This window comes from Lissotriton helveticus, chromosome 10, assembly GCF_964261635.1.
Source record: "Lissotriton helveticus chromosome 10, aLisHel1.1, whole genome shotgun sequence".
NCBI classification, from domain to species: Eukaryota; Metazoa; Chordata; class Amphibia; order Caudata; family Salamandridae; genus Lissotriton; species Lissotriton helveticus.
Window position 1 is genome coordinate 979,045,042 of NC_136071.1, and position 18,814 is coordinate 979,063,855.

Here is an 18,814-nt window from a genome sequence, read left to right on the forward strand (position 1 = left end):
AGCCAGGTCTTGAGTGTCTTCCTAAAGATGTTTAGGGTGGGGGCGCGTCTGATGTTGATCTGGAGCTCATTCCAGTTCTTGGCCGTGATGTAGGAGAACGCCCTTCCTCCTGTCCTGACTTAGCTGATGTGCAGAGTTTCTGCGAGTGAGCGGATCGGAGACTTCTCTTAGGTACATGGAAGGAGATCCTCTCATTGAGGTATTTGGGTCTGGTGTTGAGGAGGCACTTGTAGGCGTGGATGAGTATCCTGAAGGTGACTCTTTTCTCTATGGGGAGCCAGTGGAGACTGCGCAGGTGTTGGGTGATGTGTTTGTGTCGAGGGACACCGAGGACGAGTCTGGCTGCGGTGTTTTGTATGGTCTGGAGTTTGTGGAGCAGAGACTTGTTGATCCTGGCATAGAGGGCATGTCCGTAGTCCAGTCTGCTGGTTAGGAGTGCGTGTGTTACGGTCTTCCTTGATTCTGGGGGATCCATTTGAAAGTCTTTCGGAGGATGCAAAGATTGTTGAAGCAGCTGGAGGCGACGGCGTTAACCTGTTGGGTCATGGAGAGGGAGGAGTGGAGTATGATGCTGAGGCGACGGCGTTAACCTGTTGGGTCATGGAGAGGGAGGAGTGGAGTATGATGCTGAGTATTCAGGAGTGGTCCTTGAGGGTTGGAGGGCTGCCAAGGGTGGTGGGTAACAAGAACAAAGTAGTGACTTCTGTCCATGGCTATATCCACGTGTTGTCTGCAACAAAATTATTTAAAGCATGAAGACATGCTTACAGTGTGCACAGTTATAATTATGCCCAGTAGCCTCTATGCCATTTTAATATGCTTTTTCCCCTTCCAGCCACAGACCTTCAGAGACACCCTCGGGGGAGGTCAATGCTGGTGTAGGAAAGGACTGCAAAATGAGCAGTATATTTTTAGAGCTCACCACAAAATGATTACGCATGTGCCTGTCCATGACCAAACACCACCAGATTTTGCATCACAGAGTTTTGCCCTGCCACAGGTTAAGTGGTGCTTTAAGGGCAAGCAAAAGCAAGTGCTATTGTGCTGTTTATATTCACACACAATACCCAGAGAAGAAAATTTTGGGTAAGAAAACGTACTGGATTTTATGCAAATCACACTCTCTGGACTCCCCTTGGTGTCTCGTTTTCAGGAATATATGAGGTAGGTAGGTTTCTCAATGTGCCAAATGAGCCAAGGCCTAAATACTGCCACTACCAATATCACCAGCATGAGTGAATTTGAAATGGAAAATCTTGACATTTCCTTATTGCGTTTTGGTGCCTTGTCTTCCTAGAGTGTTAGGCCTCCCACTCAAGTATGCACCATTTTTATCAGTATAAATGCTATGAGTAGAAATTAAGTAACAAATACTAGCTCAAAATTTGGGATTAGCAATTCTTTGATTGCGGATCTAAGATGGCTGCTCGGAGCCTCTGCTCCGCTGGAGCACCTGTCTTCAGCAACTAAGTGAGGCGCTGAACCCCCACCTAAACAACTATTTCAACCATCTCCGGACATCGGATGGCTGGGAGCGTCTGATGCTGTGGCCGCCGTTCAAACTGGACGCGGCAACGCCAGGATATCGGCGAAAATCTTGCCCGGAGTTTTTTTCCACAAGATGGCACCTGAGGAGGATGATCTCCACTCTGAAGCTCGTATCGTCCAACAAAGTCAGGTTTGGCCATAACGTTATCAGGCCAAGGCGTTTATGGATAACCATTATGTCTGAGGAGGTATTTGACTTATAATCATTATCGAGTGATCGAGTTGCGAGCTTTTTAACCCGTTCCGTGCTGCCGTCGGCAGCACTACCTCCCCAGTGCTCCCACTACCTCCCTACTCTGCTACACTCTATACCACTACACTGTACCCAACACTACTATGGTCTATAACACTATAATTCACTATACCACACTTCATGTTACACTATATACAACTACAATGGACTCCACACCACTATACTCTATACCACAGCACTCTAAACTACTCTACCTCATTACACAGAAACATCAATACACTCTACACTCGTTTAGTCAAAACAAATGCTCACTACACCCTATACCAATATACTCTACACCACTGTACAACACTATACACAACCCCCTCAACAACACTCTACATAGCTCCCTCGACACTACAATATACTCTACATCGCTACACAACAATATAAAATACACTCTACAACACTATACTAAATTTGAATACTATAATCCACTCTGCAACACTATACTCCCTGCACAAAACTTTAACCTACTTCATAACACTACTCTACACTCCAATCCACGGCACTAAACTCCACTATACAGCGAAACCTATTGGCATTGCCAATGCTCGTTTTCCTTGGGATCTTGAGTTACAGACCTCTCAAGATTACAGGTTGTTCCTTATTTGGTTTATTTTAGTATAGCTGGGGGAAGACGAACAAGTTCCCTTTCTTCTCACTCTCTCTTCTTTGTTGATTATAGATCTGAGGCTCATCACTTAAAGTACAGTCACTGTCTTGAATACAGTTAGGACGATTGCCGAGGGCTCCGATATTTTATCTCTTTGAAATCTACAGAGGGTGACAAAACCGTGTGCCAATTGAGACTAGAATTGCTGTCAAACATACTTTTCAAATTATCATGGTCGTTCTAAATGGAATGATTTGTTCCCTTAAAGTGACTTTTATCAGTCAAGAATGGAATAATCAAACAACATTTACTGCTCATTTCTTTGCGTCTTACAAAGTTTGGATGCTGTAGTTTTTAAATGTGTGAAACTGGGATTTCCCCATGTAGCTAGATATTCTCTTTTGCCCACATATTTGAGGCTAACAGATCCGTGGCATGTTCCTTTGTGTCTTATACGTTAACTCATCGTAATGTCAGTAATCAGGAGATCAGGAGTTCTTGAAAATGAGTTAGACAAAATAATATTGTTTGGTCAATTGAGGGATTCTTCATTCATGAGTGTCTTTGCAAGAAAGACCAAACTTTCTGCTGTTTTCTTCAAGTTTGAATGCATTGAATTCTAAGGGGGGGTTCGATATTGCTCTAAGGGGGGGGTCTCTTGGAGATCCTAAAGTGGTTGAGTGTCCTGTCCACTTTTTTGGATTTAGTAATAACCCTTCACACAAACAATGTGCGATGGAGGCCAAATGGTGAACCAACACAGACCACTGGAGATAGAAAGTATGCAATATGGTTGTGATTTGGCCTCTACCCTTTTTTGTTGTTTATAAACAGCTATGTATGCTATTAATAATTGAGAGAATGATTCACCTAATTTAGCCGGCCTGAAAATACCTGCACTATTATTCACAAACGATACCACCTGGTCTCAGAAATACCCAGAGGGAAGTAGATCCTATTAGAAAGATTTGTATGTTTTTGCACTTCTCATGGACCTGAGATCAAGGCACTAAAAACTAAGTTCATGTCCACAATCCCCCTTAAGAACTTTAGGGGAAAACAGTCATTGGTTTAGCCTTCTTTGGAGAGAGTGCCAGAATTTTACTATCTTGGCGTCAGGCTTTAGGATTTCCAGTCCATGTAATCACAAACCTGTAGGAGTGCTATTTTACTGAAATAATAATAATAATAATCCACATTTGTAAAGCGCGAACAATCACCCGTAAGGGTCTCTAGGTGCTGGGGGCCGTCGGGAAGATTAAGCAAGCTATTGCTCAGAGTCACATGGTGCTGGGCTAATCTGCCACCGGCAAAGGGGATCGAACCGTGATCCGCAGATTCCAGCGTCAGTCGCCCTGGCCGTGTCGCCACACCCTCCCAAGGTATCAGCCATTGCCTGATTTGCTATCTGAACTGTCTTTTACCTAGTATCCTCAGCAACAGAAATCTACAGAGTGCAAGTATTTAGACCAGCATTTTATGGCTCCAAACTCTGGGGTATAGCAATGTTGATGCACTCACGGTTACTGAAAAAAGTTTTGTAAGAAGTCTGCTGAGACTCCCAAAATGTACCCTGCTAACATCTCCGCACTGAAGCCAATAGTCAGGTTTATTAAATTGAGACCATTCTTTACTGGCTTTGTATCTGGTCCATAGAGGAGCTTGTAACTTCTCTGACAGCATTAGATCTGAGAGATTACAGTAACACCTCTTCTATTACCCCCCACTTTGAATAAACTGAAGGCACGATTTTGGTACGTTGAATGGGGGAGGGGCTGCAAATGGCTCCATCAAATTCATATTTGGAAATGAATTTGAACCGAAATGTTAAGAATTTCTGGATTATATTTTCCAAACCTCAGCCAGAGGTTTGTACACAGTGCATTAAATGGGCTGGTACTCACTGGTACTAAGTACCGGCACTTCTGAAATTTCTGCCCTTGAGTACCGGAACTTCTTGGCCAAACAGGGTACCGGTACTCAAGGGGCAGCAAGGCATAAAGGAAATGGGTATGTGCTGAAAGAAGAGCAACACAGCTGACGAGTCGGCCTGTTTTCGTGCAGCACTCTGATAATCGAGTGATAACTTGCACTGTGGTAATTCGGAAGCAGACCTAGCCGCGCAACGCCCATTGGGCCCAAAGAGCAAATGTAACCATTCCTAAAAACAAAAACTATTGAATGAAGTTGACTGTTATAATGGGTCGTTGCCAGTAGAAGACTGGATTCAGAGAGGAACGGCAAATAAGCAATCAATGATGCCTGTTCCTCCATTATCAAATGATGACAATTATAATCAGGTTCACTATTTTAAAGAAAGAATATTTTCTCAAGCTTCATTGTGCATAAGTGCTCTGTGTCACTGTGCATGATTTTGAATGCATGAGTGTTGTCTGCAGTGTTCAGCACACCAAATTATAGCTTTCACCCCGAAAAGCCTTGTATTACCACAGTCCGACGTTAAGCGCGTGTAAAAGGATTCGCGTATAGCAAGTACTAGGCCACTCTTTCTCTCCCCAATGCATAAATGCTTTTTCTGTAGCGTCTCAACACAACTGTATTTTGTTTTTAAGAGGCCATTTTCTCTAGGGTTAATGGAGTGGCTCTGGGAGAGGCAGAGGTGAGCATACCAACAAATAAATAAGGATAGCAAGTCAGAGTTGAATCAAGAGTCTGGCTTGGCTTGAAGAGCCCTTACATAATTTGAGCTTTGAAAACATTAAAATTGAAATAAAAAGTGTAGTCTTTAACTTGTGGAAGCATTTATCTTGGTACATAAGATTATAATCATAGCATTGAGAGGAGTTTACTAAAAGTGATAGTGAAGTTAGACACTTTTGAGCTCCCACCAGGACCACAATGCCACTAGTGAACTAAAAGGCAAGTCAGTTCTCATTTCTCATGTGTGCATTTTATATAGCTTATTTTGTTTTATGAATGAAGCAACATTATAGTGCATTAAATCTAACACAAGATCTGATGCCAGAAGGGTGGCGGTAGTGGCGTTTGTTGATTTGATTTGGAACTCTGCCTATCACCGGGTCCAATCAGCGCTGCAGAGTCCCTGCGCTGGGCGACTGACCTGACCTGGGAGGCTCGCTACTTTTTCGCCGACGGGCTGCTGGGCTGCCACATGTGCTGTGACCAGCAAAGACCAAACTTCCCAGCATCCTTCACTGTCGCCTGCTAACGGAATCATCTACAAGCGTCGGCAGGCACTTAAAATCCTCAAAAGACCCGCAGAGCTCCAGCGTTGTGGTACGTGCGCGGCTGGCGCCGGGAGAAGCCTGAGACAAGAGCGGGACCGTCTTAGGCCGTCAGAGGCCGATGGAGGCTGGGCTGGGTCACCTTATTTGGCTTTACTGGACAAAGAAGATGAAGGGCTAACGAGGAGCAAGGTAATGTGAGAACCTTGCTATTATTGAATTTGATAGTATTTTGTTGCTCGGAGGACTAAGTCACTGCTCTAGGGGTTACCAGATTTATTGTTTAAAATGAGCAAGCGGAGAAGGATAGTCGGAACTAATGACGATTTTATCGTAAGAGCAGAGTCAGTACTTATGCATGAGATTCAGGCAACAGAGAGAAGATTGTCTCTGGATCCTGTCTCGCTTCAAACGTGCCTGTCACTCGGGGGTTCTGTTGATCCAAATAAATTGGACATTTCAAAAATGTCCCTAGTGACTGTAGGCCCTAGTACTCTGAACCCACCCTTGCCATCTTCATCACCCCTGGCTACCCTGAATTTAAGTGCACCCTCCACTAACACCCGAGGGAATTCTGGCAAACCTGCCAGAGGCCGGACATTAGTTGCTTCATCAACTAAAGAAAAGAAAAATGCTGTCAAAATAACCCAGACTAAGTCCAAGCAGAAAGCAAAAAATGCCAATACAGAAGCCCTTAGTAGCAGCTTGGAAGTGGTCGAGGTTGTAACCACAAACTCAGTTGCCTCGCAGACTGATGACAGTTTAGACAATGGACGCAACGCAGTTGACATGGGCATTGCAATCCTGGACACTCTAATGGAAGGGTTTGAAACAAGATTGGATCGTATAATAGAGAACCTTGTAAAAAAATTGGATTCGCTTTGGGAGAAATTGCCGAATTCCAATCCATTCTTGGACAATTCAAATGGGGGAAGGGGAAATAATGCTGTTACTACTACAACTAAATTAACGTTAAATGGTCAAGCTGATTGCAATAGAGTAATACAACTACCGAGTATTGTTGACCCCATGGTAACCCCACCAATTGAATCATGCGTAACTTGTGGGAATAAAGGGGCGTGCCCCATAGTAAATACTGATCTCATCGAGAGAGGTACTCGGGTGACATCAGGATTGGATAACACAGGCAACCTGAACATGGCAATAGGTAGAGCCCAAGATAGGCAGCCCCAGCTGGGTACAGCTACAGCCGTTCGTACCAATGATATGAGGGCAGGTTCCTGTAACTTAATCACAAATTCTAACCCTGATGTCTTACACTTGCCACCTGCCTCTTGCCCTTATGTGCTTGTTTTACCTGGTGTTCCAACTCTTGCTGAGGGCCAGAGAGAGTCATGGTCTGATATCCGTAACAAATCAGTAGATTGGCTCCGCAAATATAAGAATGATGACCCGCGTATGATGGAGGAAATAATTATGGTCAGGAGAGTGGGGTAGGTGGGCCAATGAAACAAGTCCATAGACAGTACAGTTTAGAACTGTATTGTTCTAAACTTTTGTAGACCTCGATTGGTCCGACGTTTACTATCCATTAGAGAACAGTCATTTGTCGGCACAACTGATATTAGTGCACTTCCCCTGGGCTATTTCTATAAACCTCTAACAATACCAATAAGAAGTTTTGAAGCATTTGCGCCACAAACTAACAGGTTTCATGCACTTTCCAACTTGGATACTCAGGACTGACCATCAACTGTGGTATCCAACACACAAGCCCCCAATAGACCAATATCAAGCACGACCCTTAGACCTAATAGAACTACAGAGAGGACAACTATATTCAGAGGCAGCAATGGGGCTAATTTGAGTATCCTAAGCTGGAATGTTGCAGGATTGCGACCCAGACTCGATAACCCAGAATGGCCAAATATGATAAGGGAGCATGACATTGTCATGTCACAGGAAACCTGGGACATGGAAGATCTGCACATCGAAGGGTTTCACTGTTTTAGCGTGACAGCCTTAACACCCAGGATGGGCAGACCGTCGGGAGGACTATTTATAGGGATTAATGTGGCTGCTGGCGGAAGTTTTAAGGTAATTCCAACCCGCAGCCTAGACTATCAGGTTGTGATCTTTAAAAGACGAGTTTGTTTTCACTTGGTAAATTTTTAGAATAATGACTTTCATTCTGTCCCAAACAAGAGTTTTATTAGTCTCTTTGATTTTATTTCAAATTTGGATACACGGTCCAATAAGGGGGATCCAATAGGTGTTTTTTGGGGGGGGGCGATTTTAACGCTATAATTCCTGGCAAAGGGCCGGACGGAGGGTCGGGCTACTCTGGGCAATCTGCGCGCAGAGGCGCAGAACTTGCCCCGCTCATAGATCTCACAATCTGGCTGTCATGGATCTGGTGGGCGGGCCAAACGCAAACGACCATCCAACATTTAGGGGTAGGGGCTGTAGCTCCACGATAGACTTTGTTTTCATATGTCCCGTAATTGAAGATCAATTAAGGGCAGCAGAAGTAATCGCATGAAATTATAGAGACCATAACCCCATTAAAATACAGTTGAACTCTGCCCCCAGACCGGTCTTCCAGATTGAATGCGGGGCTACAAACCTGACGCCATCGACTTGACAATTTAAGATTGCACTGGAAGGGGGTCGATAGTTGTAAAGTATTCAGGGAATTGGCCAAGGAAAACATGCATCTTATTGACTCTTGCCTCTCACTGCAATCTTCACACACAGTGATAATTAAGGATTTTACCAATCTATGTCAAGCGATTAAAACCCTTCTCTCAAGACCCATATCTCATGAAGAAAGCACCCCCAGATGGTTTAACCACGAATGCACGTTGGCAAATAGAAATTTACGTAGGGCACTAACAGCCACCCCGAGGTGTGCGACAGATGTTCAACTGGCCAGAAAAAAGTACAACGGGGTGTTTGCAGGAAGAAAGAAGGATCTCCTGACTGAACGTTGGGAAACTCTTTCTGAGGCGGCCAGTAAAAAAAAAGGCAATATTTTTTGGGCAGCAGTAAGGGATCTCCGATCTATGGGCCAGTTATCAACCCCGATCAGCTGCAATATTTCCAGTGACGCATGGGTCAAACATTTTTCAGAAATATATGCCACACCGCTAACAGGGGTAGAAACTTATGTTCTCGGCAGCTTAGTACCTATAGAGATAAGTATCTCAGAAGTAGAAGAAGCCATCAAGCAGAGTCTAGGGAACAAAGCCCCAGGGGCCAGACGGGTTCCCAATTGACTTAATCAAGTGGATCCTGGATTTCTGGGCCCCATTGTTACTGAATGTTTTTAACAGTGTAACTCTTGCAAATCTACCAGTTACATGGGCCAAGAGTATAATAGTACCAATCTTTTCGAAAGGAGACAGGTCCCGGCCATGTAATTACAGACCCATATCCCTAATAGATAATACCCTTAAAATTTTAGGGCGAGTTCTGTATAATAAAAAAGCCTGGACAGAAGAAAACGACATTTTAGAACCATGTCAGTTGGGCTTCCAGAGCAAGGTTGGAACAATTGAACAATGCCTCAACCTCCATTTGATTATTGGGAAATACACCATTGCACGGAGGTCCCCGATTTACATGGCATTTATGGATCTGTCCACAGCTTTTGACCTTGTGAATAGGGCAAAGCTGTGGACAATCCTTCTGGCAGGAGGGCTGGATGAGCCATTGGTACACTTCTTAGCGTACCTACATAAATATCTCCAGGCTCAAGTGAGGATTGGTACGGGATGTGAGGTTTCGGGGACAATTAATGTAGGTAGGGGGGTCAGACAAGGTTGTGTTCTGGCCCCCCTCCTCTTCATAAAATACATCAATGGACTGAATAGCTCTTTGGAAACAGCTACCCAGGATGTCCCCAAAATAAATGGGAAATCCATCCCTGTGCTCCTATACGCAGACGATGCGGTCCTTATAGGCCGCACCCCAAACTCCCTGCGTATTCTGGTCCAAAATTTTAACAAGTACATGAATGGGTTAGACTTGCCGGTTAATTTTAAGAAATCATTTTTAATGTGTAGTGGACCAGGGCAGCGAGAAATAGGCTCTATTACAGTAGATTGCCAAAAACTGACCTGCATACAATCATTCGTCTATCTGGGGTTGATCTTTGCTGCGAACAGCTCCTGGAGTGAGCATTTAGCCCATTCCAGGAGCAAGTTCACAAAGGCCAACAATTCGATCTTGAGCCTGCCCCGTCCTAAGACTACTGGGGCCATTTTAGCAGTTCATAAAATCTACAAACTTCAGTGCATTCCGGTGGCCACATATGGCGCCGAGATTTGGGGTATAGCGAAAAGTTTAGGTATCCAACAGGAAGAAAATAGGTTTTGTAGGAAACTGTTGTGTACCCCAATCTTGACTACTCAATTTATATGCCATAAGGAACTTAACATAAATTGTATATCTGATTTTATCCGGGCTTGACCTGCACTTTTTTGGTTATCAGTGTGGAAGAATCAAGCTACCTCTCTGACCCGGCAGATTATTATCGATTGGCTAAATTGCGATAAAGGGCTGGAAATCCCATGGATAAAAGGCGTGCAACAAAGTTTGCATAGTATCAATAGAGAGGATATTTTCCTAGATCCCAGCTCAGCTGAAGCAGTTCCAAAAAAGAAACTGCTGTACGCCTTTTACTCTTTATACAATAAAGAGCGGGATGTCTTCGAATCTGGGAAAATACTTGTGCACAACTATAAGCTTATTGAACAGCGTTGTCACCCGCTGCATATATATTTGACCTTACCAATGAGCCGATGGGAGAGGAGCTTATTATTTAGATTAAGAGCTGGTACAATCAGATTTGTACTTTGTTTTCCTTTTGGCCACCACCTAAAACCTAATCAAATGCTATGCCCCTGCGATGGGAGGAGTGGTCAATCTACCATACACTTTTTATTCTTTTGTAAGTACTATTCTAAATATTTTAAGTGGTTTTTAAATCCTTATTTTAAAAAGAGAAGACCGATTAGTCTGGACAAGGCCTATCAGTGTATAATAGCCCTAGATGATGTAGATTTGATTTTTCGCACTTGCACTTTTCTTAGAATTGCCATAAGAACACGTAGGTCTATGTTGGATCCTTGATCATTTGAGTTACAATTGGGAAACTTTTAATGGTTTTTATGTGAAAATGTTTTTTATTATACTCTTAAATATGATGGATGGCTTTGTAACTTTTGGCATTTGAATTTTATACTTGTATGGATTGACTATGATGAATTATGAATGTGTGCTTTTATGGGTACCAAGGTATCCGAATAAAGTCAAACTGAACTGACTGTACAGCATACATCCTGAACTTGTGTATTTGAATATACGATCATATGTGATAATGAAGAAAAAAAGGAAGGCTTCTGTATCATTATGCACATCAAAAACATCTCAATAAAGTTAAATATGTGCTCCTGGACACGTCCCTTAGCACCACCCACTGTCCCGCCCCAAAACCCACCCCTAGTCCACAAATCAATTTGGTGAGTACCTGCTAGGCGCGCAACACCCATTGGAATCAAAGGGCTTCAGCCCCCCCACCCACCTCGTGTGTGGCAGCCCAGGCTCAGACAGCTCCCGGGCACACACGCAGCCGCACCCGAGCACTTCACAGGTCTTTAATAGACCATGTGCATGTTAAAGAGGCTTTGTTGATGTTTCATCCCTTCTAAGAGGCCCTGCAGCGCCATTCTACCTACTGCTTAAAGTTTCAGCCCCCCCCCCGAAATTTTTTTAACCTTTGTATTGTGTAAAATAGCTAACATTTGAACTTCAAATATGTATTTATATGTTGTTTTATCTATGGATTTTATCCGATGTCACAATAAATGGTGATTAATACTACCGGTCATTGATTTCCTTAAGAGTTTTTACATTCATGTTTAGAAATGGATCAGCGTGCTGACTGAAGAATAAAGCGTGCTGACTGCAGAATAAAGACGTGTAAATATGGCCCATCAGGCACGCGTTTCCAAGTTAATGTTTTATTATTTCCTAATCAGAGCACATGCAGAACCCAAACAGAGATACTTGAAGCCCTTCTTTGAGGAACTGTCTGTAATGTAAACCAGATTACTTTCCGGTGTTCCCAATATTTCTCCTAAAACTGGACACTACCAAAGATTCCAGTACAGAATAGTGTTTCGTGGAGGTTGGACACGTGTGCACACACCATCACCTGAACTCAAAGAGCCTGCTTAAGCCTTGCAACGGAGCGCATTGTCCCAGGAGGCCCCCAAGATCTGAATTGTAGCTGGGAGCCATGACGTCTAAACACAGTGCCATGGAGCCTTAACACGTATGCACAGAGCCTTGACACGTAAACAAACTGACCCCTTCAGGCTTAATGCCCATTCACACTCTCCGGTTTTAACTCACCACTCGGTTGTCCCGCTTGCCCATGGCTGGTCACGGCTCCCGCCTTTCGGGGAATTTCCGGACCAGACAGCTCGGGAAGCTCTTTTCCTCTCCCCCAATTTCGCCTCTTGACAGCTTCCCCCACAGTCTCCGGTACGAGCCACAGCAACCACCAACATAGAAGATGGACTAAAACTGCAAGCACAGATCTGTACATATGGAAACAGAGCCCCTGCCAGAATGAGCATCTGAAGAGCGACCAAGGTTCTGAATAAGCGATCACAGTGGAAAGACAGATTCCCAAATTCATTGTTTTGCACAGCTTGTTAAAAAAAAGCGGAGCATAATATACTATAAAAACATTTACAACAATACCGTTCGTACATTTAAAACAGGTTACTAAAAGTAAACGGTTTATCTTGCACACGTTATGCAGAGAGGGATATTTTTAACGATCACGCTTCATCATTAACTCTGAATCACAGTGTGCCTTTCATTTCACGGGATTTTAAATGCATTTAAATATGGCGGCCAGAAGGACTTTGTACAAGAAGCAGTCAGTTCTAGTCACTTTTTATTAACACTGGTTTAGCATTCTACAGCTAGTTAGTTTTTCACGCGCGGCGCTCTGCAAGCAGCAGTTGTTTCCTACGCCCGCCGAAATAGGTGCTACCCACGCAGGGGGGGCACAATAAGGGACGCTAACGTGTACTTCTCTGCGACACCGTTTACGTGATATCCGCAGAGTGACGCTAAAAGCGATCAGACCACGCCCAATCACGTGCGAATGTTGATATAGACACATTTGCCGCTGTGTCGTAGCATCCATGTTTCAACTTTGGTTATGTGTGGCATTTACATGTCATCCTTTTTTGGAAACCGGAAAGAAGGGTGTTGTACTTCATAAGAATGACTCCTCCATAGACGCAGTAAGGTTAAAAGTTCTAAGTTTATTCCATATAGAAGATCTCACCCATCACAGACTGCAGCAAGGAACCAACTGCCACACTCTTTATCACATAGCTTATGACATACCGATATTCAAATGACAAATACAACATTCCACTTGGCTAAGGAAAGGTGACATCACACTGCTATTGAAGACAAAGTGACAGGTGTCATGCTGTCCTAGGCACATGCCACAAAGGGGTCTTTAGAAAGAGATTGGGATTACTTATTTTCGCCACTGATTAAAAAATGAGACACTTTTAGACTGGTGGCAGATGAATAAAATATGTTTTGGCTTAAAAAATTTAGTCTTTTGCTGGACTCCTGTGTGTTTGTATGCATGTGTGTGTGTGACATTTTAATGCATTTTGTTTCAGGCTTTAAGTGACTTTTTCAGTAGCCGAACAAAGTCTAGTCCACATAATGACACGCATTTTAGAAATTATCTAATTTTCTTTAATATAGTTGTTTTATTGCTGTCAGTCGTGTTATGTTGATCAGCAGGTCATGTAATGTCGGTCTGGAATCTCACAATGGTGAGATTCTATGTATTCTTTGAAATGTAATGTTTCATGCTCGAAAGTTTGTCTGGCTGGCATGGGAGGTGGTCACTCAGAGCTGTACCACCCTACCAAGTACCACGCATCAGACGTTAGACTAGAAACGAACATTAATGTGGTGGTCCGCATCACCGGTTCCGGCATGATGGAAATAGTAGAGCGCATGCTGCCTTACTGGCAATGCTGCTGCACTTTAACATAGGCATAAGCTTCCCTGTCTAAGTCTGTCACGTGATGTTGAGCTGTTACCAGAAAAGCTGTAAGGAGTCCTCTTTCTGAAAACCAGAAGCTGTAGAGATCAGGTGGAAGTGTGAGCATCCTATTCTGCAGTGAAAGACTGTGTAGGCATGAGCATTAAAACGTTGTGCATGTTCGCTGGAGAGGAGCTGATGGCTCGGAAACAAAGTAAAATAGAAGGGATAGCCAGGCTATGAACCAGAGGCAAGTGAGGCGTATTGAGAGAGCCGTTCTGGAGCAGTGTTGCACGAGCGTCATAGAGGGCAATTGCCGCCCGGCATCATTTCAACCAGCATTGGCACCGTGACCCGACAAAGCCCAGTGAGAGTAAATTATTACTGTGACACGCCGAATCTTCTAGAGGCAAGATGGCGGCCGTGGCGTGGGCTGTGTAGGCAGCTCTAACCTCCCTCTCCTGACTCTCCGAGAAGGGAACGGTTACTGTGCCCTCACCTGGTTTTTTCGGCTGGTGGAGAAGATTGCCTTTAAGGATAACGCGCTCTGTGATATTTCCAGCTTACGCCAGGCAGATGCCGTGGCAGCAAAGTATCGAGTTACAATAACTCCTGTGTAAAATGCCGAGAAGTTGTGCGGGGCGGAACTGAGCCGCGACGGAGCATTGGAATACGGCTGCGTATCGATTGAGCACACCTGGGCAAGCTCTGTATTCTGTGGCTTTGAGACCGTGGACTGTAGACGGGAGGCGATAGCTGCTAGAGCGGAATTTTTCCCGAGTGTGAGACGGGCAGATTCTGGGCGACTTGCATCGCACCCGCCGCCGAGTCTTACTTTGGCGTTTTCCAGTGCTGTTGCTGGGTCTTCATCTCTGTGCTGCTCCAGGCCGTGGAGGCGCCGTGGCGCGTAAAAAGATGCCGCCCAAAGCACAAACGAAGATCTCTACACGAAGCGCTAAAACCGGGAGCCAATCTGCTGTGGCGGGGGCGCTGGACAATGCCGGCGGAGGTGAAACCAATGCACCTAGTGGAGGTGAGAGTATACAAATCACTTCCCATAGTAATATTCAGAAAGGTGCTGTCTCTTCTACTAAAAGTGTTGCAGCCTCGCGGCTGCCACAGCAAGGCACACAAAATTTGCTGGCAATGTTTGAGCGCCAGAACTTGAGGAATATTGGGACTCAACCCACAATATTAAATACATTAACTATATCAGTGGAATCAGCATCGGACATTAGCATGGTGGAAGGTAGTGGCAGCTCGGTGCCTGAACCCAGTGAGCCTACTGTGTCAAGTTTAACAGATTCCCCCACAAGTATTAACCCTCAGGCTAGGACTGACCAGGATAATGGTATGGCATTAGAAATAATGGAAACACAGCCTGGCCTGAATCTAAGCTTGAGGCTTGATGAGAATTGCATTATGGGGGATGGGGTCTGTCACGGAACTGCTGACAGTATTAAACAGAGCTTGATTGGCAGCAAGAAAGATTTGATAAATGACTTGACAAATGATACAGAGACCGACCTGCCCGTTTTGTCCGAAAGTGCGCAGGGCATAAAGTTAACATACGAGACCGGCGAAAATTTTTACTCTATGTCGGACCCATCCTCTGATGAAAGTGCAAATTTTAGTCGTGACTGTGGCGGAGGATAGCGACGACAGTATTTCAACAGAGAATTTAAGGACAAGTATAGCTTCACCAAGTCCTAGTATTGCAACGGTTAAGAAACGTAAGAAGAGAGCGCTAAAGTTACAGGCTAATAGAGCAGATGGAGCAAAATCAGTGGAAAAGGATGGGGGTATACCTGATACGGATATAGAGATCTCGAACAAAGAAAAATCTTCCCCCCAGGAGATTACTTTGGCCACTATTTAAGACACAATGATGAGTCACAGAGCAGAGAGCAAAGCAGAGAATTTACGCACTCAAGCTACCTGCTGTAAAGTCAAGAACGCTCTCCGACGGGTGATAAAAATGTCTGCTGAAACAGCTGATAGAGTTACGGAAACTGAGGCCAGAATCTCAGTACTGGAGGATGAAGCTGTTGCTCAGAAGACAGAGTTAGAGTTAGTTAAAGCCCATCGGGATGATTTGAGTCATAAACTATCGGAGTTGGAAAATCACACTAGAAGAAACAACCTATGCTTCTTAGGGGTGCCTGAACTTAAGGAGGGTTCTGATACACGGAAGTTTGTAGCTGAACTATTACAAGAAGCTTTTCCTGAGCTGACGACATGGGATTGGTCAAGGGAAATACAAAGGTTACATCGTTTCCCTTTTAAAAAGAAACAGCCACGTGAAGGAGAAGAGGACCTTCCTAGGGCAATTCTAGTGTGTTTTAATAATTTTCTAGCTCGGGAAGACATTTTTTTGCGAGCACGACCTGATAAGAAAGCACTTGCTAAGGACTGCAGTTTTTTTGTTAGACCAGACATTTGTCAGGCCACTGTCTCAAAACGATGGCATCTGCGCCAATTGATACCCGATTTTCAACAAAAAGGGGCAGTGGTGTATCTGCAGAACCCGGCTAAACTTAAAGTCATGTTTAATGGGCAAACTAAATTCTTTCTGTCTGAAGTTAAGGCCAGAGAATATCTTGGAGGGTATAAAATAGAGAAAGGGGTGGGAAAAATGGTGTCATAGTCTATTGTTTCTTTTTCTGAGTCCTTTCCGCCCTTTATAAGGTCCAAATCTATTTTGTTTCTCTTATTGGAGAGATTCGGAGGGGGGGACACAGCACTACATATTCTACAGGGACTGATGGTCCCTGGGCCTCATGTGTTGGGTAGGGAGCCAGGGAGGGGAGGGTGGCTGCGAAGGGTGGGAGTGGGGGGGGAGGGGTTGGGTTTGGGGGGTAGGTGGTGGTTGGGGGAAAAGTCAGCAGCAGAACAAAAGCATGTAGCTCTAAATAATGCATGGAGGAAAAATGTATCCTCTGAGAGTGTCGCAATCGTAGCGGTGGAGGTAACCGTATGTGAATGGATTAAGTTGTTTTTTTATGATAATGGATAGGAAAATTAAAATCTGTACGTTATTTATTTATTTATTTATTTATTTTAGAGGTTTTATATAGCGCTGGCTGGACCCGGGGGCATCAGAGCGCTTTACATTTTAGAGACAAGAAAGGTCAATAAAACAGGGGACATACATAGCATCAATGTAAATAAACAACATAAAAGTCTCCGTCTGACAGATTTCAAAAAGATAAATATGGGAAATAAGCACAACAAAATGTGTAAGATGTGATAAATCAAACATATCAAAAGGCACAAATTGAAAAAAAAGCAGAAAATTGCAGGGTCAGGATAGGAAGGTTAGTGGTCCGTTAGGTTGGTAAGGAAGAGAAGCGGGAGGGGCAGAAATGGGAGGGGGTTGAAGGGGATGCGGGCTGAGGGTGGACGAGGGAAGGGGGGAGCAAGGAGGAGTGAAGGTGGTAAACAGGGAGGGGGAAGTGACGAGAAGGAAGGGCGAGTAAGGCTAAAAACAAGGGAGGGCGAATGCATCTAGGGTCGGACAGATGTAGCCAGTGGAAGAGAACAGATATGGATTAGGGTCCCCAGTATTTATTGAGGAGATGTAGTTTGAGTTCTTTTTTGAAACAAGAGTAGGAAGGGTTGCAGCGAAGGTCAGTTGGAAGGGCATTCCAAATGCAAGGAGCGTTGCCAGAAAAGGATCTAGACTGGGTGGTTTTCTTTTTTAGAAGGGGGGGATAAGAAGGAGGGTGTTAGTACTTCTCAAGGAGCGGGAGCAACCGGCTTTAGTGAGTTTGCTAGCGAGGTAGGTCGGTGTATTCTGATGGAGAATTTTGTGTGTAATGCAGGCCGTTTTGTAAATGGATCTACCTTCAATGGGGAGCCATTTAAGAATTTTAAGGGCAGGGGATATGTGGTCGAATCGCTTGCAGTCTGAGGTAAGCCTAGCTGCAAGGTTAAGCACAGATTTAAGAGGTGCTAGGTGGATCTTGGGAATTCCGGTGAGAAAGGCATTGCCATAGTCGATGCGAGAAAGAACAAGGGATTGGACTGCTAGTTTGAAATCATCGATCGGGATGAAGGGCTTGATTTTCTTAAGGTGGCGGAGAGTGAAGAGGGCTCCTTTGGCAGAATTATTGATGTGTACCTTGAGGGTTAGGAGGTTGTCCAGGGAGATCCCTAGTGATTTGACTGAGGATGACAAAGATAAGGAGCAGTTGAGGGCGTTAAGGTCAGAGATCCACTTCTGAATGGGAAGCTGGTTATTTTTAGGGGAAAAAAGAATGATTTCAGTTTTTTAGGGTTGAGTTTGAGGTGGTTACTGTGGAACCAGGATTGGATCTTGATGAGAGTGTTGTTGAGTTGAAGGATGTCAGCATGAGTTTTAATCTTATAATAGAGTTGGGTGTCGTCAGCATAGAGATGGTAGTTGATCCCGGCTTGTTTAAGAATGAGTGTGAGGGGTTCCATGAAAAGGTTAAAGAGAGTGGGAGAGAGGATGGATCCTTGCGGAACTCCTAAGGAGATGGAGGTAGGGTTAGATAGGCAATTTTGGATTTTGATTTGTTGAGAACGGTGTTGTAGGTATGAGACAAACCATTTGTGTGTCGTACCATTCAGGCCGAATCGATCTCTAAGAACATTTAGTAGAGCAGAGTGGTTAACAGTATCAAACGCTGCAGAGAGATCAAGGAGGATCAGCAGGCTAGATTCACCATTGTCAAGTGAGTGGTGGATGTCGTCAATAATGTTTAGCATGGCGTTGTACGTTGAATATATGTGGCCTCAACGATTTTAAAAAACGGCAGGTATTGGTGAAAATTGTGCAAATATTACACATTGATGTATTATGTTTACAAGAGACTCATGTTGCTTGGGCTAATAGGGGATATCTGAAGAATTTAGGAATGGATCTGGCAGTATGCTCTAAACAAACAGGGGTGAAAAGAGGGGTAGCTATTTTGATAAAACGAGGAGTTGGTAGCTGTACCAAGGCAGCAGCAGACAGATGGGGCCGCTGGGCTATTGGAGAGTTTAAGATTGGGCAACAGGCATTTACCCTATGTAATATCTACGGTCCTAACGTGGATGATGCCGAATTATTGGATTATATAAAAGTTGAAATAGCCCAATGGCCACAACCTGTGGTAATGTGCGGTGACTACAATATAAATATT

General features: G+C 44.2%; 1 protein-coding gene across 3 annotated transcripts in view; it reads right to left on the reverse strand.

The window, feature by feature from the left end:
• Window positions 1-12,142, reverse strand: part of FAM133B (family with sequence similarity 133 member B) — a 160,899-nt gene extending 148,757 nt beyond the window's left edge. Inside the window, exon 1 of one of the 3 annotated variants that reach the window (XM_078663653.1) lies at window positions 11,984-12,142. In XM_078663653.1, the coding sequence (XP_078519779.1) occupies window positions 11,984-12,007 (24 nt within the window). In that variant the 5' untranslated portion in view covers window positions 12,008-12,142. The remainder of the gene's footprint in view (window positions 1-11,983) is intronic. The other 2 variants (XM_078663655.1, XM_078663654.1) reach the window with 2 other exon arrangements.
• Window positions 12,143-18,814: the final 6,672 nt, after the last annotated feature.